A 27,919-nucleotide genomic window follows, 5' to 3' on the forward strand; every position below is an offset into this window, starting at 1 on the left:
CAAGTTCATATTTATATCTAAAAACAGTGTTTTACTATGGCGTTGATGTTCAGGAAATCGTTTCCCTCCAATACCGGCAGTCAAGTCATGACGACAAAATAATTAATTAATATTAGAAAACATTGCTAAAATATTATATTGTCATTCAAAGAATTATAGATTTACATCTCTTGAACGCAATGGACTTGTCAGATTTTAAATTAACCTTACTGGGAAATCACACTTTGCAATAATCTGAGCACTGCGCCAGAAAAATACGCATCGCGATACAGACTAACCGCCATGTTGGAGGAATCTAAAATCGAAAATACTATATAAATAATCCATTACCTTTGATTCTCTTCATCAGATGTCACTTCCAAAGAGTCCCAGGTCCATAACGAATGTAGTTTTGTTCAAAAAAGCTCATCATTTATGTCGAAAAACCTCCGTGTTGTAGCGCATGATCTAAGCCAGCCGGACTTCACTTCACTTCAAGAACGGAAAAAATATATTTCCGTTCGTTCAAACATGTCAAACGTTGTATCGCATAAATCATTAGGGCCTTTTTTAACCAGAACATGAATAAAATTCAAGGCGGACCATTGGGTTTTCTTTTAAAACGTTTCGGAATGAGAGTACCCACCATCAAATCGCGCGCCAGGGTGAATGATGGACCATCACGTTCCATGGCTCTTATTCGGTCAGATCTCACTGTAGAACACTCAAAACACTTTGTAAAGGCTGGGGACATCTTGTGGAAGCAATAGGAAGTGCCAGAATATAATTCACCCCCTTTGTTTTTCAATGGCATAGGCTCAAAGTCAATTCAACACATCAGGTATCCACTTCCTGTCAGAATCTGTCTCAGGGTTTTGCCTGCCAAATGAGTTCTGTTATACTCACAGACACCATTCAAACAGTTTTTGAAACTTTAGGGTGTTTTCTATCCATATATAATAAGTATATGCATATTGTAGTTACTGGGTAGGTGTAGGAGGCATTTAAAAATGGGCACATCTTTTTTCAAAAAAGTCTCAATACTGCCCCCTATACCCTAACAGGTTAATAACGGTAAAATAGCATACACCTAAAGATTAACAACGAGGAGACACTGATCGTATTTGGTTTGGAGTTGTATAAATTAAAGCACATAGTTTAAGGTTCTTACGAATAATATTTCTAAAACTCTAGATTGGGAGAAGAAACAGAATAAATACGGGTGTACTTTAAACGATTTAAGCAACATGGGTAGTAAATCCTCTAAGGGAATCCCGGTCTTGACGGGAGATGAACATTTCATGCTGGGAAAAGATAAAAGAAACATTCATTTTGGGCAAAGATGGAGGAAGAACTATGATTTTGATGGATGTTTAAATGTTGAAAGATTGGAATTAATAGTAAAACAAATACATAAGGTCAGTGGGGGCAAGACAGAGAAGCAGCGCAGAGAGGGGCTTGACACTGCTCGTGTTTGGCTGGCAGAAGCTAGACAAAGAGAGGAAGGAGCCAGGGCAGTAGAAGGGGTAGGACATCCCAAGACAGGAATGGATGGATTCAAGAGAGATTTGGAGGCTCTGGCAGCCAGCTTTAAACTAAACACGGGTGAAGTAGAGCGTGCAGTCAGACAGTTGGTGGGAAAAGATTGGGCAGCAGTTAGGGGAAATTGGATACCAGGGAATGGGGATTTGTTAGTAATGCCCTGGGCGATAGATGGACAATATGTCGAGAAAGTCACACAGCTGTGTAATAATCTGAGGGACCACTATCATAGACATGCAGATTTCTCTAAGGTTCACGAGTGTAAACAAGAAGACAGTGAGACTATAAGCCAATACCTAGAGAGATTAAAGGATGTGTTCAACGCAAACAGTGGGTTAATAGAACCCCCTGTAGTGGATGGATTTGATGCCCCGTATTATCAGCAATTAAAAATCGCTTTCCTCAGTGGAATGCGTCCCGAGATATGTCGCGCCATCAAACAGAACCTCGTGGGGTGGGGGCTAGCAGATTTGAGGGAAGTGAAGAGGTATGCTGTACACTATGAGCAACTTGGCAAAGGTGAGAAAGAGAAGAAGGAAAGGAAAGGAGCGGAATATCTGATGGCCACTCTAGGAGAGATTGCAGGGAATGGTAATGGTGACAAAAGACAACTGAATAACAGGAAAGGAGAGAAAGGGGAATACAAGTGTTACAATTGTAACAAGCTAGGACATATGGTTAGACAGTGTAAAGCACCGTGTGACCGCTGCAGGGATGGAAATCATTCTGGTAGAGATTGTAAGAGGTACAGAGACAAGCAAGGCCAGAGAGGGAGTAGAGATAAAGAAAGAAGGTCAGGCGCCCCCAGCCAGACTCAGAGGAGGAGGATGGGGCATGACTAACTATGGAGAGCAGGGGAACAGACACTAGTGAGGGGAAGGACGATTTTCAGAATTTAGTTATAAACAGCGATTGTGAAGTTTTTGAATTGGCTACAATTGATTTGGCAGTACAACAAGAACAGAAACCCTATTTGACACTGACAGTAATGGGAGAGAGAATCAAATTTCTGTGTGATACTGGGGAGTGTCTTGTTTTCAGAGTTTTAATAAACACATGGAATTCATTTGATAGGGAATGTTCTGGGAACCTGGGATACAAAATGTAGATGAAGTTCTAAGCCTTAATTTGTTTAATGTAGTAAGAAACACGGTTCTGAAAAGGTGGTATGACTTGTTGACCCCTCTGGTGACTTTTCCTGTGTGGTCTGATCAGCCACATTGAAAAGCCATTTGGATGGTGAATTAAGGTCATTGGTGATATTGATTTTAAGGGAATTTGGAGAACTGATAATTATGATGGAGTTAAAGCTCTTAGACACAATTGATAATTTGAACCAATGATAGGACTAAAAGGGCAAAGCCTTAGACCAAGGGTAGGCTTCCTTAAGTCTATTTTCCTAGAACAATAAGGGTAAAATATTTTTTCTGGGTGGAGTAAATCAGATGAGTCATTTTGATCTGATTATGTGATTTGAAAATATTTTGACCAGTAGCAGGGGTATTTTTTTTACATGATGTAGATACGTTTATTTTCCCTTAGGAAGTCAGCTGTTGTTGAATTCAGTGTAAGAGATTTAACACAACAAGGCTGTGGAATTGATATACTAGTATTACTATATTTTGTTGTGAAGAAGTTTAATAATGGTAGACTTAGGTCAACAGGACAGGGATACATGACATCTGTAGGTGATCCAGGAATATTGTGGGTATCGAGATAAATTTAAGTAGATATGCAATATCTAGACAGGTTGATTTTTCTAAAGTTCAGGAGTGCAACCAAGGAGTCAATGAGACATTTAGTCAATATTTGGAAACAACCCAGATTTGATACTTTCTGTTATGAGAAAAAGCTGGAGATAGATAGAAGGGCAGACAGAGAGATCCTCCCCTGCACTGCTGAAACCTTGAGGGTTGGGGAGCAGTACGAAGAAAGAAGGGGGGCCAGCAGGAGTAGATAGGAAGAGAATTTGGTTCACTTAGCTTTAGGATATTAATTCATGGAGAGACTATCGGCTCCATTGGCAGGCATGTATTTTAGTTTTGATTTTAGTTTATGTTGGTAAATTCGCTAGGAGGAGATATGAAAGCTTAGTTGGTTTCAGGTGTTAGACACTGAACCATTGCCCAGACACTATTCTGCACAGTAGGCCGAAATAGTAGCATTGACTAGAACCGGTGAAATAAGAAAGGAGAGAAAAGTTAATATTTACACAGACAAGCACATAGACATTTAAAACCATACAAAGCAGCATAGATAAATCTTAAAGACGATAAGAAACTAGACAGAGAATTTTTACAGAATAGCCGAGGATGAAGGCCCCAGGGAGAATTGGACATGTAGAAAATGAAAGGGGGCATCCTACAAGAGAAGATCTGACATAAGAATAATTTACTTATCCTACCAAAGAAATTGTATGGATACGCAGCAATATTGATACATAGGCTAAGCAATGTATCAAGGGGAAGGGAGTATAGTAGAGTAGTTAGGAAAGAGTGATGACCTAGAGGATAATTACTTAAACAAATTTTTTTTGTAAGAAGCTCCATTCCAACATTTGGAATTGGACTTATTGAAATATTCCGAAAGGAGGGGAAGAAGGGATGTTTGACAAGAATAGATAAGTATAGCAAATGGGTAGAAGCGTTCCCAACTTACTTGGTGGACATGATTATGGTAGCTAAAATATTAAGTCAAGATATTATCCCTAGAGTTGGTTTACTAGGAGCCATCTCTTTAAATGATGGATGACAGTTTAGCTAATCAGGTAGAGCCTATAGAATGACAGAGTTAAAAATACCAGAACTGGTAGACATAGAAGTTGAAGAAATAATAGCAAAACACATGAGAAGACTGTTTGTTAACCAAACCCGTATGTCCAAGATTTTGTGTCCAACAGGTGAATTACAGGAGAAGGTGATTCACTCAATCCAACTAGGAGATTGGGTGTATATCCAGTCCCTGAGGAAACTGGAAGCAGTCCCGTTGGGAAGGCCCATACCAGGTTCTGTTAAACCACTGCCTTTGCCATTACAAAAGCTGAGAGAGTCACTTGGGTCCACGTTACCCACTGCAAGGAGGTATGTACACATATGAACACTGTTGATCACACACAGAGTTAGGAGAAGAACCGATACCAACAGGGTCCGGGGGTTACCTCCTTAACGAAGATTTCCTATCCCGACCGTTCATCACTGTGTGTGCTCCTAGAGGTGTGAGTATGGGGTGGTACCTAGCAGAGAGACTGAGGGCAGGAGAGGGTTGGCGGTTTTTGGGAAGAGTAGAGACTCTGAGCTGCATCATAGTCTAATCTGACTGATACATTGATCCACCACCTTCTGGTACTAATCATACGATAACGTTGTCATTGAGAAGAAGTAGAAGATAAACTATATAATACACTGATGAGTGACATACAGAATAAGGAATCAAAGAAGATCAAGATGTAGAATTTAAGGTAAACATTAAACAATTTCCTGGGGAAGCAGACGACTGTACAGGAATTGTGGTTGGCCAGATTGAAGTACTCAGCCAACCCACCTCGGTTCACCTAAATTCCGGATGAATACCAGTGTTATAGATACAAGAATGGCACCGAGAACTTAGATGATTTTAATGACTGAAAGGTAATTGGTAATGTGACTGACTTAGGTTTGAGAGATGAATAGAACATTCTTAACCTCACAGCACCTATAACTGATGAAGGGTGGGCTAGTACCAGCAAAGGACGCATAGGACGGAAATTACCACAAAGGGTGGTTAGGAACTTGCGCCCTGGGGTTATAGGTCCAACCAAGTCAAGTTAGTCATCAGAGGCCAGTTATAGGAGGCTAAAGTAGGCACAGAAGGAGTTTTGACCAGGATGGGAGTAGCTTTGTCTAGATGGATGCTATTGGCATCCTCAGGGAAGTTCCAGATGAATACAAAGCTATGAATCAAATATGTGAAGGCTTTAACACTACATTATTTTGGTGGTTGACAATAAATAGAAATGTGGATTGGATTAATGACATCTTTTAGAATCAACAGAGATTCATGAATGAAATCGGGGATGCAGTAAAGAGGTTCTCTGATCAATTATCCGACACCCCCCTCATGACCTGGTAAAATAGACTGACTCTCGATACGTTATTGGCAGAAGAGGGCAGTGTAGGTAGAATGATTAGGTTCAGCGCTACACGTACATTCCTGATAATACATCCCATGTTTGGGAAATGGAAAAGTGTTGTAAGAACTGTATTATGGGCTGCTTTCACCTGTATGAGTGTGTTTGTGTTGTGTGGATGTTGTCTCGTCCCATGTGTGAGAGGTTTAATCACCAGGACTCTAGAGAGATCGATGATGCAGCAGATGGTGAGATATGGACCTATTCCGAGCTCTGATCAGTGGGATGGCGATTGCGGGCCTCCAGGCCAGGGAGATGATTCCGTCTCTTTCGACAATGAGGAGCCAATGTTTGATGAAACAATTTTCAACATTTAGATACACTGTTCCTTAAATGAAAATTATGATGAAAATCTTAAATAGAAGTGTCATAATTGGAAATAGGCCTAGGACATTAATGGATGAATATGAGGAATATTCATGTATTGGACTTGTTTAAATCATTGTAGTGTGATGTATTGTATTTCCATATAGCGTGTGATGTTTTGTATTTCCATATAGCATGTGATGTGATGTATTTCCATATAGTGTGTGATGTATTTCCATGTAGCGAGTGATTATTGCATTTACATATAGCGTGTGATTAGTATGGTTCTCATATAGCATCTGAAATCATGGTGAATTATTGAATCATTTAAGGGTGGAATTGATAAGAGAATTATCTATTAAAGGTAAATGAATCAATAGACCATGATGAATTATTAGTCATACAGAATGGTTAATGAATAATCAATGTAATGATCAATGTAGGGATAGATAAGTTTGATTAGTTCTGGAAAGTTCAGGAACCATGTGATAGGGAAAGGAATGTGTATATGCAATTACGAGGGACACCAGGAGACACATGTTCCTGGGAGTGAAAGCTTCAAAGCATTTCTTATCTTGAGGGAAAGAAACAGGCGAGATCAGGGGAGTGATAAAGAGTGTGAGAAGTTTGTGGGGGAGACAGGTCACCAACAGTGTGTGTAAATGCATGTGCGTAAGAAAGCAAGAACTATATAATGACTGTTTTGTTATCCGGACGGGAGAACGTTCTCTGAATAAAAGCTACAGATACCTTTTGCAGAAAGCTGAGTCCTTGCCTAATTATTTTAACCCATTGTCTTACAAACCTTGGGCATTAGTCAAGGCGAATTGATTCTTGATTATTATCATCAAAGATATAAAATTCCTTTAACAGTTAGTTAACACAATGTCCAAAGAAGGGCCAGAGGTATACAGAATGGTGTCGTCTGCTTCGAGGTTGATCAAAGAATCACCAGTAGCGAGAGCGACATCATTGATGTATACAGAGAAGAGAGTCGGCCCGAGAATTGAACCCTGTGGCACCCCCATTGAGACTGCCAGAGGTCCGTACAACAGGCCCTCCGATTTGACATCATGAACTCTATCAGAGAAGTAGTTGGTGAACCAGGCGAGGCAATCATTTGAGAAACCAAGGCTGTTGAGTCTGCCAATAAGAATGTTGTCATTGACAGAGTCGAAAACCTTAGCCTGGTCGTTGAATACGGCTGCACAGTAATGTCTCTTATCGATGGCGGTTGTGATATCGTTTAGGACCTTGAGTGTGGCTGAGGTGCACCCATGACCAGCTCTTTAACCAGATTGCATATGGGAGAAGGTAAAGTGAGATTCGAAATGGTCGGTAATCTGTTTGTTAACTTGGCTTTCAAAGACCTTAGAAAGGCAGGGTAGAATAGATATAGGTCTGTAACAGTTTGAGTCTAGAGTGTCTCCCCCTTTGAATAAGGGGATGACCGTGGCAGCTTTCCAATCTATGGGAATCTCAGACGATACGAAAGAGAGGTTGAACAGGCTAGTTATAGGGGTTGCAACAATTTCAGCAGATCATTTTAGAAAGAGAGGGTCCAGATTGTCTAGCCCGGCTGATTTGTAGGGGTCCAGATTTTGCAGCTCTTTCAGATTATGAGGTATTTGGATTTGGGTGAAGGAGAAGTGGGGGAGGTTTGGGCGAGTTGCTGTGGGGAGCGCAGGGCTGTTGACCGGGGTAGGGTTAGCCAGGTGGAAAGCATGGCCATCCGTAGAAAAATGCTTATTGAAATTCTCAATTCTTGTGGATTTATCAGTGGTAACAGTGTTTCCTCGCCTCAGTGCATTATGTACAAATGTATTGAGAAAAAAGAGGAAACCTGCACACTGCTCCTGATAGTATCACTGCTCATTAATAAGCTTTACGTATCGGCCTCACGACCTTCGTCAAAGCTTATTAAAGACCAGTGATACTATCAAGAGCAGTGTGCGGGTTTCTACTTTTTCTCATTTTATTCAACTATTACCATGCACCTGCAAAAAAGATAGCTCAGATGTGCGAGTGCCTTTTTGAATTTTGATATACAAATGTGTGGTTTTTCTTTCTTTAGATTTCTGTATCAATTTACAGCTCATAAAAAGAGGATAGGCCTAAACTACATTTTTATCTATATTAATATATTGTTAATTGTGGTGGCTTAGTATCTTTTTTTTAGCTCCTAAAGTTGCTTAGTAACTATAGTCTCAAATTTCAACTCTATCGTTCAGCATACATACATCTATTTCTTAACCCAATATACGCTGAGTATACAAAACATTAAGAACTCTCTTTCCATGACACAGACTGACCAGGTGAAAGCTATGATACCTTATTGATGTTACTTGATAAATCCACTTCAATCAGTGTAGATGAAGGGGAGGAGACACGTTAAATAAGGATATTTAAGCCTTGAGACATAATGTTTGGTACACTCAGTGTATATATATATTCACACTCCATCTTTATCAGGATATGCGAGACAATCTGTTGTCACCACAATGAGAAACTAGGAACCAGCAAGAAAACATTTGGAGATAAGATACATTTTTTAATGTAGAAAAAAATAAAACAATCTATTAAACATTGCCTTGTGCGCTGTAGTTCCCTCTTACTAATGAATGAATTACATTTACCAAGTCCTGTACCAAATCAATCAAGTCTGCAAATAATTATATTTAGGCATTGTATTTTTACTGGATGAGTTGAGGTTGAAAGTCCCTTCATTGTTATTTTTCTGAGGTTGATACCTTCTACGAAGAGCCTGAAGTTAAATGACATATAAATTAACAACATACTCTCGGAACACCATTCAGTTAGCATAGCATAGCATTTTTAAAGTGTGTTGACAACAGATTTCACATCACAAACACCCAGTAACATATTACAGCCAGTCTAATATTTTAATGAATTTCGACTTTGGCGGATGAATCAGAATTAGTTGGGTAACATAGATAATTAAGATGTTTTATTAGCATAATATGCTTATGTGAGATCCTTGTCATTAGAATGTATCCTTTGGACTCTGGTGTCTTTCAGTTGCACTTTTCCCTTAGCTGGGGCTCAGTCACTTGGAGCCCAGAGAGGGGAGAGGTCAGACTTGTCTTTGACATATCTCTGTTGCTATGCAGAATATCAGACAGAGAGGAGGACAAAATGGAACATTGTCTTCATATGTGAATGTGTCTTTACCTATTCTTAAACCATGAAAAGAGATGGCGTGATTAATGGGGAACCAATTATTTGTCTCCACAATGGCTGTGCGCAAGTTACTCCCCTCAGTGAGCTTGTCCAGAAGTGGGATCAAGAGGGGGTTTACTTGAGATGGGAGTATCTAGAGTTGACAATTGATATATGCCGTTGAATGAGATGGTGTTTTTGTACTATGAAGTACCAGGAACGAGATTAGAACCTTGTCATTAGGGACCAAACTGAACGATAATTTATAGCGAATGTTATCTGGCTAAGGGATACTCCTTTCTAAAGTATATGGTCCCTTTGTGAACTGTTCCTAAGATCTGTTGTTCGTCATGTACGTTGAGAGGGGTGGATCTTGGGTATAAAAGATCTTTGTACTTTTGAGTAATCACTTTTTCAATGGTTCATTAGCGATAGCACATCATTGAAAGTCAAGTGCTTTTGCAAAAGCATCTTAATTATTAAAGATGTAGTTTTAAGTATAACTCTGACTTGTGTGTGAAGTTTGTAACTCTCCTCATTTGGTAATGCAGAAATTAGCCACCACACGACCTATGAAATATACCTTCAGATATTCATGAACTTAGAAAAACCTTTCTGCGATTACTGTCCAAACTTATCATAACCATTGTCTATGTTTTTGTTGTAAACAAATGTCCTGGTCGGCTTGAAATTGATCTTCTGATATTCATATAATCTAATTCCTATCATCGAAATAAAGTGGTATTTATGTTGTATGTGAACAAGGCATAACAGATGCAGTTGGCACACAATAATAATTATTGAAATGTAATTTAAGGGAAGTGAATGTCTTTTCAGGTAATTGATTGCATTTAATTTAATTTCTTCATTAATCCGGTACAGAAAATGAAACCAGCACTTTCTTCATTCAAAGTATGAGTAATACTGAATTACAAAACAGTATAAATACACCCTTCAGTTACAATAAATATTAGTGCAGTAGGTAGAAGGAATAACTAACAATATTCTTAGAATCTTGTTGATAATTGGTAGAACAGCTGTCTTTTTTTACATTATCCTAAAGCTGTTCAATATTCTCATGTTCTCCATAGCAATTAATCTTTACCCTGTACATGTTTGGATAATAAATAATAGTAAATACTATGCAGTTCTAATAATAAATATGATTAGATTGTCTGGTAAGTTTCCCTGTCACAGTGGTGATCAGTTATATCAGTATTAGTCAAGCAGTTGTGACAACATAACAAGACAGATGAGTAGACTTGTCTTGAAGCTTATTCCACTGGAGGCGGCAGCATTGTTTATTGTTGATTCAACAACAGATGTTGTTGAAGCAGCTGTGTTTGTTGTAAGACCAGCTGTTGTTGTGGGGGTGGCTGTGGTTGTTGTTGTGGTTGTGGTAGTTGCGGCAACTGTGGTGGCTGCGGAAGTTGTAGTTCCTGTAACCACAGAAGTTATCTCATAAAAATGTACCCAATATAGAGTGCCATGAGTCAATGTTGAGAGTGAAGACAATGACAAGGTCAGCAGTGATGGCTTAACTTACTTGCAGTAATGGAGGTTGTATCAATGTTGAGGAAGGTGTTCCCGTGAGACAGAGAGTCAGTCAATCCCTGCTCCACACTCGTTACATTGGGAACCACTGTCTGGTTCTTGAAAATAAGGGTCATGTTGACAATAATTGACCCACTCCTGTAAACAAAGAAATATATAAAGTTTTAGTTTTCATTTTGAGGTCAGATCTTAAACTGTTGTTTCTAAGAAAGTATTAAGAAAGCAAGACAATGTATAATAATTACTTGTATTTGTTTTCTTAATATATTATTCAAACTTATATCACCATCACTGTTATTTTGAGATAATTCTATTTGAATGGAGTCGTTCATAGACTTACAGTAAACAAGTATTGTTACTTACGTGAACTGAATAATCCTACACCTTACGTATGATAAAGGGTAAATTATTTTGTAACCATGATTCACCTGTAAAAAAAGAAACAAATTAGTATCAATAATTTCAACAGTGAAGTCAGTGACACAATGTTAGTGACACTATGTTGTTAAAAGATGAGCTGATTACCTCTGTGGTAACATTTTCTGCCAGTTCCTGATATGCTGTTGTGGAAGAATCAGTGTAGTCACTTTGGAATGTACGGAACATTCTGAATCCTAATCCCATTGACCCCTCATTCGCTGTCGGTGCTGCTGTTGACTTAGTTGTGGTAGCGGTGGCTGTGGTGGTTGTGGGAACAATTTTGGTTGTTGTTGGTACAGTGGTGTTTGTGGCAGCAGCTGTGGTTGTCGTCGCAGAAGCTGTGGTTGTAGTTGAAGCAGTTGTGGTATTCGTGCCAGCAGCAGTGGTGGTGGTGGCAGCTGTTGCTGTAGTAGCTCTGGCTGTTGTAGAAGCAGCTGTGTCTGTTGTGGGAGCAACTGTGGTAGTCGTGTTGCCAGCTGTGGATGTGGTGGGGGCATTTGTGGTTGTAGTTGGAGCAGCTGTTGTTGTAGGGGCAGCTGCTGTGGTTGTAGTGGAAGCAGCTGTGGTTGTAGTGGAAGCAGCTGTGGTTGTAGTTGGAGAAGCAGTTGTTGTCATGGCAGCAGCTGTGGTTGTTGTGGGAACAGCTGTGGTTGTAGTTTGAGCAGCTGTCGTTGTTGTGGCAGCAGCTGTGGTTGTGTTTGCGTCTGTTGTGGTTGTAGTTGGAGCAACTGTGGTTTTTGTGGGGGCATTTTTGGTTGTAGATAGAGCAGCTGTGGTTGTGGTGGCAGCTGCTGTGGTTGTAGGTGAAGCAGCTCTGGTTGTAGAGGAAGCAGCTGTGGTTGTTGTGGCAGAAGCTGTGGTTGTGTTTATGTCTGTTGTGGTTGTAGTTGGAGCAACTGTGGTTGTTGTGGGGGCATTTTTGGTTGTAGATGGAGCAGCTGTGGTTGTGGTGGCAACTGCTGTGGTTGTCGTGGGAGCAGGTATAGTTGTTGTGGCAGCAACTGTGATTGTAGAGGAAGCAGCTGTGGTTGTTGTGGCAGCAGCTGTGGATGTTATAGGAGCAGCTGTGATTATTGCAACGAAAACTGTGGTTGTAGTTGGAGCATCTGTAGTTTTTGTGGCAGAAGCTGTGGTTGTTGTTTTGTCTGCTGTGATTGTAGTTGGAGATGCTGTGGTTGTCGTGGCAGCAACTATGGTTGTTGTGGCAGCTGCTGTGGTTGTGTTGGCTGCTGCGTTGGTTGCAGTTGGAGCAGCTGTGGTAGTAGTGGCAGCAGGTATGGTTGTTGTGGGAACAAATGTGGTTGTAGTTGGAGAAGCTGTGGTTGTCGTGTGAGCAGGTATGGTTTTTGTGGAAGCAGTTGTGGGTGTAGAGGAACCAGTAGCGGTTGTAGTTGGTGAAGCTGTGCTTGTTGCAACGCCAGCTGTGGTTGTATTAGGAGAATCTGTATTTTTTGTCGCAGACGCTGTTGTCGTTGTGGCGATATTTATGATTATAGGTGAAGCAGCTGTGGTTGTAGTGGCAGCAGCTGTGGTTATCGTGGGAACAGCTGTGGTTGTAGTTTGAGTAGCTGTCGTTGTATTTGTAGAAGCTGTGGATGTCGTGGGAGCAGGTATGGTTATTGTTGCAGCAGTTGTGGTTGTAGTTGGATAAGTTGTTGTTGTGGCAGTAGCTGTGTTTGTAGTTAGAGAAACTGCGGTTGTTGTGGTGGCAGCTGTAGTTGTGGGGGCAGCTGTTGTGGTTGAAGTGGCAACAGCTGTGGTTGTAGAGGAAGCAGCTGTAGTTGTTAAAGCTGTGGATGTTGCAACACCAACTGTGCTTGTAGTTGGAGCATCTGTAGTTTTTGTGGCAGAAGCTGTTGTTGTTGTGCCGATAATTGTGGTTGTAGTTGATGCAGCTGTGGTTGTGGGGCAGCTGCTGTGGTTGTCGTGGGAACAGCTGTGGTTGTAGTTTGGGAAGCTGTTTTTGTCGTAGCAGCAGCTGTGGATGTCGTAGGAGCAGCTGTGGTTTTTGTAACGCCAGCTTTGGTTGTAGTTGGAGCACCTGTGTTTGTTGTTGCAGCAACTGTGGTTGTGGTGCCTGTTGTAGCAGTTGCAGGTGTCGTTGTCATGGCAGGAGCTGTGGTGTTCATCATGGACGTAGTTGAGTTTGTAGTTGGAGCAGCTGTGGTTGTTGAATGTGCAACTGTGGTAATTGTGATGCCTGCTGTGGTGACCATGCCAGCAGCTGTGGTTGTGGTGGCAGCAACTGTGGTTGTTGTGGGAACAGCTGTGGTTGTAGTTTGAGCAGCTGTCATTGTTGTAGCAGCAGCTGTGATTGTGTTTCCATCTATTGTGTTTATTGTTGGATCAACTGTGGTTGTTGTGGGGGCATTTTTGGGTGTAGATGGAGCAGCTGTTGTTGCCGGAGCAGCTTCTGTGGATGTCGTGGCAGCAGTTGTGGTTGTCATGGGAACACCTTTGGTTGTTGTTGGAGAAGCTGTGCTTGTCGTGGCAGCAGGTATAGTTGTTCTGGCAGCAGCTGATGTTGAAGAGGAAGCAAGTGTGGTTGCAGTTGGAGCAGCTGTGTTTGTTGAATGAGCAACTGTGGTAGTTGTGATACCTGCTGTGGTGACCGTGGTGGCACCTGTGGTTGTGGTGGCAGCACCTGTGGTTGTTTTGGGAGAAACTGTGGATGTTGTGACTCTATTTGTGGTTGTAGTTGGAGCACCTGTGGTTGTTGTTGCAGCAACTGTGGTTGTGTTGGCTGCTGCTGCAGTTGCAGGTGTCGTTGTCATGGCAGGAGCTGTGGTGGTCATCATGGACATTGTTGAGGTTGTAGTTGGAGCAGCTGTGGTTGTTGAATGAGCAACTGTGTTACTTGTGATGCCTGCTGTGGTGACCGTGGTGGCACCTGTGGTTGTGGTGGCAGCACCTGTGGTTGTTGTGGGAGACACTATGGTTGTTGTGACTCCATTTGTTGTTGTAGTTGGAGCATCTGTGGTTGTTGTGGCAGCAGCTCCGGTTGTTGTGGGAGAAACTGTGGATGTGCTGACTATATTTGTGGTTGTAATTGGAGAATCTGTGGTTGTCAGATTGTTTATTGTTGATTCAACAACAGATTTTGTTGAAGCAGCTGTGTTTGTTGTAGGACCAGCTGTTGTTGTTGTTGTTGTTGTGGGGGTGGCTGTGGTTGTTGTGGTGGTTGTGGTAGTTGCGGCAACTGTGGTGGCTGCGGAAGTTGTAGTTCCTGTAACCACAGAAGTTATCTCGTAAAAATGTACCCAATATAGAGTGCCATGAGTCAATGTTGAGAGTGACGACAATGACAAGGTCAGCAGTGATGGCTTAACTTACTTGCAGTAATGGAGGTTGTATCAATGTTGAGGAAGGTGTTCCCGTGAGACAGAGAGTCAGTCAATCCCTGCTCCACACTCGTTACATTGGGAACCACTGTCTGGTTCTTGAAAATAAGTGTCATGTTGACAATAATTGACCCACTCCTGTAAACAAAGAAATATATAAAGATTTAGTTTTCATTTTGAGGTCAGATCTTAAACTGTTGTTTCTAAGAAAGTATTAAGAAAGCAAGACAATGCATAATAATTACTTGTATTTGTTTTCTTAATATATTATTCAAACTTATATCACCATCACTGTTATTTTGAGATATTTCTATTTGAATGGAGACATTCATAGACTTACAGAAAACAAGTATTGTTACTTACGTGAACTGAATGATCCTACACCTTACGAATGATAAAGGGTACATTCTTTTGTAACCATGATTCACCTGTAAAAAAAGAAACAAATTTGTATCAATAATTTCAACAGTGAAGTCAGTGACACAATGTTAGTGACACAATGTTGTTAAAAGATGAGCTGATTACCTCTGTGGTAACATTTTCTGCCAGTTCCTGATATGCTGTTGTGGAAGAATCAGTGTAGTCACTTTGGAATGTACGGAACATTCTGAATCCTAATCCCATTGACCCCTCATTCGCTGTCGGTGCTGCTGTTGACTTAGTTGTGGTAGCGGTGGCTGTGGTGGTTGTGGGAACAATTTTGGTTGTTGTTGGTACAGTGGTGTTTGTGGCAGCAGCTGTGGTTGTCGTCGCAGAAGCTGTGGTTGTAGTTGAAGCAGTTGTGGTATTCGTGCCAGCAGCAGTGGTGGTGGTGGCAGCTGTTGCTGTAGTAGCTCTGGCTGTTGTAGAAGCAGCTGTGTCTGTTGTGGGAGCAACTGTGGTAGTCGTGTTGCCAGCTGTGGATGTGGTGGGGGCATTTGTGGTTGTAGTTGGAGCTGTGGTTGTTGTAGGGGCAGCTGCTGTGGTTGTAGTGGAAGCAGCTGTGGTAGTTGAATTAGCAACTGTGGTAGTTGTGATGCCTGCTGTGGTGACCGTTGCGGCACCTGTGGTTGTGGTGGCAGCACCTGTGGATGTTGTGGGAGACACTGTGGTTGTTGTGACTCCATTTGTGGTTGTAGTTGGAGCATCGGTGGTTTTTGTGGGAGAAACTTTGGCTGTTGTGACTCCATTTGTCGTTGGATCATTGGTGGTTGTCATGGCAGCAGCTGTGGTTGTAGTAGGAGCAGTAGTGGATGCGGTGGCAGCTAATGTGATTGTGGTGGTTGCTGCTGTTGTCGTAGTCGAAGCAGCTGCGGTTGTGGTTGCAACAGTAGCTGTGGTTGTAGTTGGAGCATCTGTGGTTGTTGTGGCAGCAGCTGCGGTTGTTGTGGGAGAAACTGTGGATGTTGTGACTCTATTTGTGGTTGTAGTTGGAGCACCTGTGGTTGTTGTTGCAGCAACTGTGGTTGTGGTGGCTGCTGCTGCAGTTGCAGGTGTCGTTGTCATGGCAGGAGCTGTGGTGGTCATCATGGACGTAGTTGAGGTTGTCGTTGGAGCAGCTGTGGTTGTTGAATGAGCAACTGTGGTAGTTGTGATGCCTGCTGTGGTGACCGTTGCGGCACCTGTGTTTGTGGTGGCAGCACCTGTGGTTGTTATGGGAGAAACTGTGGTTGTTGTGACTCCATTTGTGGTTGCAGTTGGAGCATCTGTGGTTGTTGTGGGAGAAACTGTGGCTGTTGTGACTCCATTTGTGGTTGGAGCATCTGTGGTTGTCATGGCAGCAGCTGTGGTTGTGGTGGCAGCACCTGTGGTTGTTGTGGGAGAAACTATGGTTGTTGTGACTCCATTTGTTGTTGTAGTTGGAGCATCTGTGGTTGTTGTGGCAGCAGTTGTGGTTGTTGTGGGAGAAACTGTGGATGTTGTGACTCTATTTGTCATTGTAATTGGAGCATCTGTGGTTGTCATGGCAGCAGCTGTGGTTGTAGTAGGATCAGCAGTGGTTGTGCTAGCAGCTGCTGTGATTGTGGTGGTTGCTGCTGTTGTTGTAGTCAATGCAGCTGTGGTTGTTGTGACCGGAATTGTGGTAGTCATCATGCCATCTGTAGTGGTCGTGGGGGCAGCTGTGGTTGTGGTTGCAGCAGTAGCTGTGGTTGTAGTTGGAGAACCTGTGGTTGTTGTTGCAGCGACTGTGGTTGTGGTGGCTGCTGCAGCAGTTGCAGGTGTCGTTGTCATGGCAGGAGCTGTGGTGGTCATCATGGACATTGTTGAGGTTGTAGTTGGAGCAGCTGTGGTTTTTGAATGAGCAACTGTGTTACTTGTGATGCCTGCTGTGGTGACCGTGGTGGCACCTGTGGTTGTGGTGGCTGCACCTGTGGTTGTTATGGGAGACACTATGGTTGTTTTGACTCCATTTGTTGTTGTAGTTGGAGCATCTGTGGTTGTTGTGGCAGCAGCTCTGGTTGTTGTGGGAGAAACTGTGGATGTGCTGACTATATTTGTGGTTGTAATTGGAGCATCTGTGGTTGTCAGATTGTTTATTGTTGATTCAACAACATATTTTGTTGAATCAGCTGTGTTTGTTGTAGGACCAGCTGTTGTTGTTGTTGTTGTGGGGGTGGCTGTGGTTGTTGTGGTGGTTGTGGTAGTTGCGGCAACTGTGGTGGCTGCGGAAGTTGTAGTTCCTGTAACCACAGAAGTTATCTCATAAAAATGTACCCAATATAGAGTGCCATGAGTCAATGTTGAGAGTGACGAAAATGACAAGGTCAGCAGTGATGGCTTAACTTACTTGCAGTAATGGAGGTTGTATCAATGTTGAGGAAGGTGTTCCCGTGAGATAGAGAGTCAGTCAATCCCTGCTCCACACTCGTTACATTGGGAACCACTGTCTGGTTCTTGAAAATAAGGGTCATGTTGACAATAATTGACCCACTCCTGTAAACAAAGAAATATATAAAGATTTAGTTTTCATTTTGAGGTCAGATCTTAAACTGTTGTTTCTAAGAAAGTATTAAGAAAGCAAGACAGTGTATAATAATTACTTGTATTTGTTTTCTTAATATATTATTTAAACTTATATCACCATCACTGTTATTTTGAGATAATTCTATTTTAAATGGAGACATTCATAGACTTACAGTAAACAAGTATTGTTACTTACGTGAACTGAATAATCCTACACCTTACGTATGATAAAGGGTAAATTATTTTGTAACCATGATTCACCTGTAAAAAAAGAAACAAATTAGTATCAATAATTTCAACAGTGAAGTCAGTGACACAATGTTAGTGACACTTTGTTGTTAAAAGATGAGCTGATTACCTCTGTGGTAACATTTTCTGCCAGTTCCTGATATGCTGTTGTGGAAGAATCAGTGTAGTCACTTTGGAATGTACGGAACATTCTGAATCCTAATCCCATTGACCCCTCATTCGCTGTCGGTGCTGCTGTTGACTTAGTTGTGGTAGCGGTGGCTGTGGTGGTTGTGGGAACAATTTTGGTTGTTGTTGGTACAGTGGTGTTTGTGGCAACAGCTGTGGTTGTCGTCGCAGAAGCTGTGGTTGTAGTTGAAGAAGTTGTGGTATTCGTGCCAGCAGCAGTGGTGGTGGTGGCAGCTGTTGCTGTAGTAGCTCTGGCTGTTGTAGAAGCAGCTGTGTCTGTTGTGGGAGCAACTGTGGTAGTCGTGTTGCCAGCTGTGGATGTGGTGGGGGCATTTGTTGTTGTAGGGGCAGCTGCTGTGGTTGTAGTGGAAGCAGCTGTGGTAGTTGAATTAGCAACTGTTGTAGTTGTGATGCCTGCTGTGGTGACCGTTGCGGCACCTGTGGTTGTGGTGGCAGCACCTGTGGATGTTGTGGGAGACACTGTGGTTGTTGTGACTCCATTTGTGGTTGTAGTTGGAGCATCGGTGGTTTTTGTGGGAGAAAGTTTGGCTGTTGTGACTCCATTTGTGGTTGGAGCATCGTTGGTTGTCATGGCAGCAGCTGTGGTTGTAGTAGGAGCAGTAGTGGTTGCGGTGGCAGCTAATGTGATTGTGGTGGTTCCTGCTGTTGTCGTAGTCGAAGCAGCTGCGGTTGTGGTTGCAACAGTAGCTGTGGTTGTAGTTGGAGCATCTGTGGTTGTTGTGGCAGCAGCTGCGGTTGTTGTGGGAGAAACTGTGGATGTTGTGACTCTATTTGTGGTTGTAGTTGGAGCACCTGTGGTTGTTGTTGCAGCAACTGTGGTTGTGGTGGCTGCTGCTGCAGTTGCAGGTGTCGTTGTCATGGCAGGAGCTGTGGTGGTCATCATGGACGTAGTTGAGGTTGTCGTTGGAGCAGCTGTGGTTGTTGAATGAGCAACTGTGGTAGTTGTGATGCCTGCTGTGGTGACCGTTGCGGCACCTGTGTTTGTGGTGGCAGCACCTGTGGTTGTTACGGGAGAAACTGTGGTTGTTGTGACTCCATTTGTGGTTGTAGTTGGAGCATCTGTGGTTGTTGTGGGAGAAACTGTGGCTGTTGTGACTCCATTTGTGGTTGGAGCATCTGTGGTTGTCATGGCAGCATCTGTGGTTGTTGTGGCAGCAGCTCCGGTTGTTGTGGGAGAAATTGTGGATGTGCTGACTATATTTGTCATTGTAATTGGAGCATCTGTGGTTGTCATGGCAGCAGCTGTGGTTGTAGTAGGATCAGCAGTGGTTGTGCCAGCAGCTGCTGTGATTGTGGTGGTTGCTGCTGTTGTCGTAGTCGAAGCAGCTGCGGTTGTGGTTGCAACAGTAGCTGTGGTTGTAGTTGGAGCATCTGTGGTTGTTGTGGCAGCAGCTGCGGTTGTTGTGGCAGCAGCTGCGGTTGTTGTGGGAGAAACTGTGGATGTTGTGACTCTATTTGTGGTTGTAGTTGGAGCACTTGTGGTTGTTGTTGCAGCAACTGTGGTTGTGGTGGCTGCTGCTGTAGTTGCAGGTGTCGTTGTCATGGCAGGAGCTGTGGTGGTCATCATGGACGTAGTTGAGGTTGTCGTTGGAGCAGCTGTGGTTGTTGAATGAGCAACTGTGGTAGTTGTGATGCCTGCTGTGGTGACCGTTGCGGCACCTGTGTTTGTGGTGGCAGCACCTGTGGTTGTTATGGGAGAAACTGTGGTTGTTGTGACTCCATTTGTGGTTGTAGTTGGAGCATCTGTGGTTGTTGTGGGAGAAACTGTGGCTGTTGTGACTCCATTTGTGGTTGGAGCATCTGTGGTTGTCATGGCAGCAGCTGTGGTTGTGGTGGCAGCACCTGTGGTTGTTGTGGGAGAAACTATGGTTGTTGTGACTCCATTTGTTGTTGTAGTTGGAGCATCTGTGGTTGTTGTGGCAGCAGTTGTGGTTGTTGTGGGAGAAACTGTGGATGTTGTGACTCTATTTGTCATTGTAATTGGAGCATCTGTGGTTGTCATGGCAGCAGCTGTGGTTGTAGTAGGATCAGCAGTGGTTGTGCTAGCGGCTGCTGTGATTGTGGTGGTTGCTGCTGTTGTTGTAGTCGATGCAGCTGTGGTTGTTGTGACTGGAATTGTGGTAGTCATCATGCCATCTGTAGTGGTCGTGGGGGCAGCTGTGGTTGTGGTTGCAGCAGTAGCTGTGGTTGTAGTTGGAGAACCTGTGGTTGTTGTTGCAGTGACTGTGGTTGTGGTGGCTGCTGCAGCAGTTGCAGGTGTCGTTGTCATGGCAGGAGCTGTGGTGGTCATCATGGACATTGTTGAGGTTGTAGTTGGAGCAGCTGTGGTTGTTGAATGAGCAACTGTGTTACTTGTGATGCCTGCTGTGTTGACCGTGGTGGCACCTGTGGTTGTGGTAGCAGCACCTGTGGTTGTTGTGGGAGACACTATGGTTGTTGTGACTCCATTTGTTGTTGTAGTTGGAGCATCTGTGGTTGTTGTGGCAGCAGCTCCGGTTGTTGTGGGAGAAACTGTGGATGTGCTGACTATATTTGTGGTTGTAATTGGAGCATCTGTGGTTGTCAGATTGTTTATTGTTGATTCAACAACAGATTTTGTTGAAGCAGCTGTGTTTGTTGTAGGACCAGCTGTTGTTGTTGTTGTTGTGGGGGTGGCTGTGGTTGTTGTGGTGGTTGTGGTAGTTGCGGCAACTGTGGTGGCTGCGGAAGTTGTAGTTCCTATAACCACAGAAGTTATCTCATAAAAATGTACCCAATATAGAGTGCCATGAGTCAATGTTGAGAGTGACGACAATGACAAGGTCAGCAGTGATGGCTTAACTTACTTGCAGTAATGGAGGTTGTATCAATGTTGAGGAAGGTGTTCCCGTGAGACAGAGAGTCAGTCAATCCCTGCTCCACACTCGTTACATTGGGAACCACTGTCTGGTTCTTGAAAATAAGGGTCATGTTGACAATAATTGACCCACTCCTGTAAACAAAGAAATATATAAAGATTTAGTTTTCATTTTGAGGTCAGATCTTAAACTGTTGTTTCTAAGAAAGTATTAAGAAAGCAAGACAATGTATAATAATTACTTGTATTTGTTTTCTTAATATATTATTCAAACTTATATCACCATCACTGTTATTTTGAGATATTTCTATTTGAATGGAGACATTCATAGACTTACAGAAAACAAGTATTGTTACTTACGTGAACTGAATAATCCTACACCTTACGAATGATAAAGGGTAAATTATTTTGTAACCATGATTCACCTGTAAAAAAAGAAACAAATTTGTATCAATAATTTCAACAGTGAAGTCAGTGACACAATGTTAGTGACACAATGTTGTTAAAAGATGAGCTGATTACCTCTGTGGTAACATTTTCTGCCAGTTCCTGATATGCTGTTGTGGAAGAGTCAGTGTAGTCACTTTGGAATGTACGGAACATTCTGAATCCTAATCCCATTGACCCCTCATTCGCTGTCGGTGCTGCTGTTGACTTAGTTGTGGTAGCGGTGGCTGTGGTGGTTGTGGGAACAATTTTGGTTGTTGTTGGTACAGTGGTGTTTGTGGCAGCAGCTGGGGTTGTCGTCGCAGAAGCTGTGGTTGTAGTTGAAGAAGTTGTGGTATTCGTGCCAGCAGCAGTGGTGGTGGTGGCAGCTGTTGCTGTAGTAGCTCTGGCTGTTGTAGAAGCAGCTGTGTCTGTTGTGGGAGCAACTGTGGTAGTCGTGTTGCCAGCTGTGGATGTGGTGGGGGCATTTGTTGTTGTAGGGGCAGCTGCTGTGGTTGTAGTGGAAGCAGCTGTGGTAGTTGAATTAGCAACTGTTGTAGTTGTGATGCCTGCTGTGGTCACCGTTGCGGCACCTGTGGTTGTGGTGGCAGCACCTGTGGATGTTGTGGGAGACACTGTGGTTGTTGTGACTCCATTTGTGGTTGTAGTTGGAGCATCGGTGGTTTTTGTGGGAGAAAGTTTAGCTGTTGTGACTCCATTTGTGGTTGGAGCATCGGTGGTTGTCATGGCAGCAGCTGTGGTTGTAGTAGGAGCAGTAGTGGTTGCGGTGGCAGCTAATGTGATTGTGGTGGTTGCTGCTGTTGTCGTAGTCGAAGCAGCTGCGGTTGTGGTTGCAACAGTAGCTGTGGTTGTAGTTGGAGCATCTGTGGTTGTTGTGGCAGCAGCTGCGGTTGTTGTGGGAGAAACTGTGGATGTTGTGACTCTATTTGTGGTTGTAGTTGGAGCACCTGTGGTTGTTGTTGCAGCAACTGTGGTTGTGGTGGCTGCTGCTGCAGTTGCAGGTGTCGTTGTCATGGCAGGAGCTGTGGTGGTCATCATGGACGTAGTTGAGGTTGTCGTTGGAGCAGCTGTGGTTGTTGAATGAGCAACTGTGGTAGTTGTGATGCCTGCTGTGGTGACCGTTGCGGCACCTGTGTTTGTGGTGGCAGCACCTGTGGTTGTTATGGGAGAAACTGTGGTTGTTGTGACTCCATTTGTGGTTGTAGTTGGAGCATCTGTGGTTGTTGTGGGAGAAACTGTGGCTGTTGTGACTCCATTTGTGGTTGGAGCATCTGTGGTTGTCATGGCAGCATCTGTGGTTGTTGTGGCAGCAGCTCCGGTTGTTGTGGGAGAAATTGTGGATGTGCTGACTATATTTGTCATTGTAATTGGAGCATCTGTGGTTGTCATGGCAGCAGCTGTGGTTGTAGTAGGATCAGCAGTGGTTGTGCCAGCAGCTGCTGTGATTGTGGTGGTTGCTGCTGTTGTTGTAGTCAATGCAGCTGTGGTTGTTGTGACCGGAATTGTGGTAGTCATCATGCCATCTGTAGTGGTCGTGGGGGCAGCTGTGGTTGTGGTTGCAGCAGTAGCAGTGGTTGTAGTTGGAGAACCTGTGGTTGTTGTTGCAGCGACTGTGGTTGTGGTGGCTGCTGCAGCAGTTGCAGGTGTCGTTGTCATGGCAGGAGCTGTGGTGGTCATCATGGACATTGTTGAGGTTGTAGTTGGAGCAGCTGTGGTTGTTGAATGAGCAACTGTGTTACTTGTGATGCCTGCTGTGGTGACCGTGGTGGCACCTGTGGTTGTGGTGGCAGCACCTGTGGTTGTTGTGGGAGACACTATGGTTGTTGTGACTCCATTTGTTGTTGTAGTTGGAGCATCTGTGGTTGTTGTGGCAGCAGCTCCGGTTGTTGTGGGAGAAACTGTGGATGTGCTGACTATATTTGTTGTTGTAATTGGAGCATCTGTGGTTGTCATGGCAGCAGCTGTGGTTGTAGTAGGATCAGCAGTGGTTGTGCTAGCGGCTGCTGTGATTGTGGTGGTTGCTGCTGTTGTTGTAGTCGAAGCATCTGTGGTTGTTGTGGCATCAGCTCCGGTTGTTGTGGGAGAAACTGTGGATGTGCTGACTATATTTGTGGTTGTAATTAGAGGACCTGTGGTTGTCATGGCAGCAGCTGTGGTTGTAGATGGAGCAGCAGAGGTTGTGCTGGCGGCTGCTGTGATTGTGGTGGTTGCTGCTGTTGTTGTAGTCGAAGCAGCTGTGGTTGTTGTGACTGGAATTGTGGTAGTCATCATGCCATCTGTAGTGGTCGTGGGGGCAGCTGTGGTTGTGGTTTCAGCGGTAGCTGTGGTTGTAGTTGGAGCACCTGTGGTTGTTGTTGCAGCGACTGTTTTTGTGGTGGCTGCTGCAGCAGTTGCAGGTGTTGTTGTCATGGCAGGAGCTGTGGTGGTCATCATGGACGTAGCTGAGGTTGTAGTTGGAGCAGCTGTGGTTGTTGAATGAGCAACTGTGCTAGTTGTGATGCCTGCTGTCGTGACCGTGGCGGCACCTGTGGTTGTGGTGGCAGCACCTGTGGTTGTTGTGGGAGAAACTATGGTTGTTGTGACTCCATTTGTTTTTGTAGTTGGAGCATCTGTGGTTGTTGTGGCAGCAGCTGTGGTTGTTGTGGGAGAAACTGTGGATGTTGTGACTCTATTTGTCGCTGTAATTGGAGCATCTGTGGTTGTCATGGCAGCAGCTGTGGTTGTAGTAGGATCAGCAGTGGTTGTGCTAGCGGCTGCTGTGATTGTGGTGGTTGCTGCTGTTGTTGTAGTCGAAGGAGCTGTGGTTGTTGTGACCAGAATTGTGGTAGTCATCATGCCATCTGTAGTGGTCATGGGGGCAGCTGTGGTTGTAGTTGCAGCAGTAGCTGGGGTTGTAGTTGGAGCACCTGTGGTTGTTGTTGCAGCGGCTGTGGTTGTGGTGGCTGCTGCAGCAGTTGCAGGTGTCGTTGTCATGGCAGGAGCTGTGGTGGTCATCATGGACGTAGTTGAGGTTGTAGTTGGAGCAGCTGTGGTTGTTGAATGAGCAACTGTGGTAGATGTGATGCCTGCTGTGGTGACCGTGGCGGCACCTGTGGTTGTGGTGGCAGCACCTGTGGTTGTTGTGGGAGAAACTATGGTTGTTGTGACTCCATTTGTTGTTGTAGTTGGAGCATCTGTGGTTGTTGTGGCAGCAGCTGTGGTTGTTGTGGGAGAAACTGTGGATGTTGTGACTCTATTTGTCGTTGTAATTGGAGCATCTGTGGTTGTCATGGCAGCAGCTGTGGTTGTAGTAGGATCAGCAGTGGTTGTGCTAGCGGCTGCTGTGATTGTGGTGGTTGCTGCTGTTGTTGTAGTCGAAGGAGCTGTGGTTGTTGTGACCGGAATTGTTTTAGTCATCATGCCATCTGTAGTGGTCATGGGGGCAGCTGTGGTTGTAGTTGCAGCAGTAGCTGGGGTTGTAGTTGGAGCACCTGTGGTTGTGGTGGCTGCTGTAGCAGTTACAGGTGTCGTTGTCATGGCAGGAGCTGTGGTGGTCATCATGGATGTAGTTGAGGTTGTAGTTGGAGCAGCTGTGGTTGTTGAATGAGCAACTGTGTTAGTTGTGATGCCTGCTGTGGTGACCGTGGCGGCACCTGTGGTTGTGGTGGCAGCACCTGTGGTTGTTGTGGGAGACACTATGGTTGTTGTGACTCCATTTGTTTTTGTAGTTGGAGCATCTGTTGTTGTTGTGTCATCAACTCCGGTTGTTGTGGGAGAAACTGTGGATGTGCTGACTATATTTGTTGTTGTAATTGGAGCATCTGTGGTTGTCATGGCAGCAGCTGTGGTTGTAGATGGAGCAGCAGTGGTTGTGCTGGCGGCTGCTGTGATTAGGATGGTTGCTGTTGTTGTAGTCGAAGCAGCTGTTGTTGTGACTGGAATTGTGGTAGTCGTCATGCCAGCTGTGGTGGTCGTGGGGGCAGCTGTGGTTGTGGTTGCAGCAGTAGTTGTGGTTGTAGTTGGAGCACCTGTAGTTGTTGTTGCAGCAACTGTGGTTGTGGTGGCTGCTGTAGCAGTTACAGGTGTCGTTGTCATGGCAGGAGCTGTGGTGGTCATCATGGACGTAGTTGAGGTTGTAGTTGGAGCAGCTGTGGTTGTTGAATGAGCAACTGTGGTAGATGTGATGCCTGCTGTGGTGACTGTGGCGGCACCTGTGGTTGTGGTGGCGGCACCTGTGGTTGTTGTGGGAGAAACTGTGGTTGTTGTGACTCCATTTGTAGTTGGAGCATCTGTGATTGTTGTGGCAGCAGCTGTGGTTGTTGTGGGAGAAACTGTGGATGTTGTGACTCCATTTGTGGTTATAGTTGGAGCATCTGTGGTTGTCATGACATCAGCTGTGGTTGTAGTAGGAGCAGTAGTGGTTTTGGAGGCGGCTGCTGTGATTGTGGTGGTTGCTGCTGTCGTACTCGAAGCAGCTGTGGTTGTTGCGACAGGAATTGTGGTTGTCGTCATGCCATCTGTGGTGGTCGTGGGGGCAGCTGTGGTTGTGGTTGCAGCAGTAGCTGTGGTTGTTGGGGGGGCATTAGTTGTTGGGCTTTGGGCATTCCCTGATGCTGTTGCAAATTAAAAAGCATAGATTTAGAATACCTTTAGATTTTCGAAATGATCTACAATTTAAAGACTAGAGAATGAACTTACCAATAATCAGAAGATGGACTATGAGAATTTTTCTGTTCATCTTTGAAACTGTTTTCTTTTTAGTCTGTAGTCACAGAGAGATGGGCACACATGATTAATGTAAAGGTAAAAGACAAATAATTATCAACAGAATGATATTGACCAATGTAATATAGACTGTAATATTGTGGAAAGAGATCACTAATGGTAAATGCAGTATTTGTGTCTGTTTTTGTACAGTAAGTCTTGTTTGTGATGGTTTTAATCAAGTGATCCACAACTTCTTTTTCTTGATATTTAATATTTTATTCATTCACATCTGTCTTTTTTACTTTTATTTATTATTTTAGCCATGATTTATTTATCCAGGAAGTCCTGTTAAGGTCAGAAGGCATATTTTATGATTTAGACCTGGCTAAGAGGTCAGCTGAATAAAAACACATAGACACGGTACAGTGCATGTGTTAGTGTATAATCCGTAAATGTATAGATTTACCACCAAATCTGTAGATTTACAAATGAGATTGGAATCCTTAGATTTAGTGTTTTTACACATTTACCGTAACACATACAAAGCTGAGCAAAAACATGAATATGACTGACTATAATTACCCACGATCAATCATAAAAGACATGTAGTCATTAAGAATTGAAACATTTGCACACCTCCTGCAGCAAGTCTGAAACTATAGCCTTGAATTCCTCTATCAGCACAAAGCACTCTAGGTTAAACAAGATTATTCTTGGACCAAGGGGTCAGGAATTCTGAACTGACCCTTGGTTACTGGAATAAGAATTTCACTAGAGATTATTTGAGATGATGAAATCCATGGCTGGACGAGGTCAAGGAACAGCGGTATAGAGGAAGTTTAGGAGTTATAGCCTTATCAGTTAACATACACAAATGTTTCTTCCAGAAGTTCACATTTAAAATGCACAGAAGTCTGATCATAATAAAAAATATGATATGTAACACAATATTTGAAAACCACACTTACCAAAAAAATGTAATTGTGATGTTGTAGCTGAAATCCTCAGTGTTCAGTAACAGTGTTCCTCCAAACTATACTAAGCTCCTGCATTGCTACAGCCTTTATAGTTTAAAGCACGACCTTGATGACATCATTATGATGAATGAGATGTAAAGGAAAATGTGTGCTTACGTTACCTTGTAGAAAAAGGTGTGCTGAGGTGAGTCTTATTCATCTTTTGAAGAAGAATAAAGAGGCCTCCCCCACATTATGACTGAATTCCTAATCTAGCAGTACATGGAGACACACATACCAGGGGTGCAATCATTTGTACAAACAGTTGCAAAATGTTCTGTTTTACAACTACAACTATTGTTTCTATTGGACAGATTCAGATAGGTCCCTCCCTGTACTCAATTCCTTGAGGCTGACAATTCCCCCGTTTTTCCGTAGCATTCATACTCACCAGACATGTCACCCATTCAGCATGTTTTGGATGCTCTGGATTGACGTGTACAACAGCATGTTCCAGTTTCCGCCAATATCCAGCAACTTCGCACAGCCATTGGAAAGGAGTGGGACAACATTCCACAGGCCACAATCAACAGCCTGATCAACTCTATGTGAAGGAGATGTGTTGCACTGCATGAGGCAAATGGTGGTCACATTCGATGCTGGCTGGTTTTCTGATCCATGCCCCTACTACTGACCAACAGATGCATATCTGTATTCCCAGTCATGTGAAATCTATTGATTAGGGCCTCATTTCAATTCATTTCAGTGGATTGATTTCCTTGAACTGTCACTCAGAAAAATCTTTGAAATTGTTGCATGTTGCGTATATATTTGTATTTATATTTTTGTTCAGTGTACATTATAAATCAATACAGAAAATAAATAGAAACTACTTAATGGATTTTCCTTAAATTATTTAAAGTACTAAAAGCATTGTTGTGTAATACTGAACTAAAGTACGTAATTCCACAAAATACAATGTTGAGTTATAATACATATAAAATAAATACATAAGTTATTGCTGTGACTATAAGGATAATCACTTATGGGTTAAGGGGACAGAGTAGCAGCAGCTGTTTTAGAAGATCCTACAGCTATTTCATGTTCTCTATAGGAATCTTTACTC

At 43.5% G+C, this 27,919-nt stretch overlaps 2 protein-coding genes across 6 annotated transcripts; both read right to left on the reverse strand.

The window, feature by feature from the left end:
• Window positions 1–9,998: 9,998 nt before the first annotated feature.
• LOC115191934 (integumentary mucin C.1-like) lies at window positions 9,999–17,683 on the reverse strand. Of its 4 annotated transcripts, XR_003877794.1 has the most exons (8): window positions 17,627–17,683; window positions 17,255–17,400; window positions 15,013–17,147; window positions 14,851–14,915; window positions 14,480–14,625; window positions 11,252–14,372; window positions 11,090–11,154; window positions 10,798–10,864 (listed from the first exon to the last, which is right to left on the reverse strand). XR_003877794.1 is itself a non-coding variant. In XM_029749980.1 (4 exons), exons 1-4 carry the CDS (start codon window positions 11,759–11,761, stop codon window positions 10,391–10,393), a joined length of 942 nt encoding a protein of 313 aa, XP_029605840.1. In that variant the 5' UTR covers window positions 11,762–12,935; the 3' UTR covers window positions 9,999–10,390. The 4 variants fall into 4 exon arrangements, 1 of the variants encoding a protein (XP_029605840.1); XR_003877795.1 differs by lacking the exons at window positions 17,255–17,400; window positions 17,627–17,683 and having other exon boundaries at window positions 15,013–17,179; XM_029749980.1 differs by lacking the exons at window positions 14,480–14,625; window positions 14,851–14,915; window positions 15,013–17,147; window positions 17,255–17,400; window positions 17,627–17,683 and adding an exon at window positions 9,999–10,611 and having other exon boundaries at window positions 10,719–10,864; window positions 11,252–12,935.
• Window positions 17,325–27,167, reverse strand: LOC115191933 (mucin-2-like). 2 transcript variants are annotated; one of them, XM_029749978.1, is made up of 7 exons: window positions 26,806–27,167; window positions 25,829–25,892; window positions 21,227–25,743; window positions 21,065–21,129; window positions 20,694–20,839; window positions 17,789–20,586; window positions 17,325–17,691 (listed from the first exon to the last, which is right to left on the reverse strand). In XM_029749978.1, the coding sequence occupies exons 2-7, from the start codon at window positions 25,866–25,868 to the stop codon at window positions 17,623–17,625; spliced, it is 7,635 nt and encodes a 2,544-aa protein (XP_029605838.1). In that variant the 5' UTR covers window positions 25,869–25,892; window positions 26,806–27,167; the 3' UTR covers window positions 17,325–17,622. The 2 variants fall into 2 exon arrangements, with proteins under 2 accessions (XP_029605838.1, XP_029605839.1); XM_029749979.1 differs by lacking the exons at window positions 17,325–17,691; window positions 17,789–20,586 and having other exon boundaries at window positions 20,621–20,839.
• Between the last annotated feature and the right edge of the window lie 752 nt (window positions 27,168–27,919).

Source organism: Salmo trutta, chromosome 4 (assembly GCF_901001165.1).
Source record: "Salmo trutta chromosome 4, fSalTru1.1, whole genome shotgun sequence".
NCBI lineage: Eukaryota > Metazoa > Chordata > Actinopteri > Salmoniformes > Salmonidae > Salmo > Salmo trutta.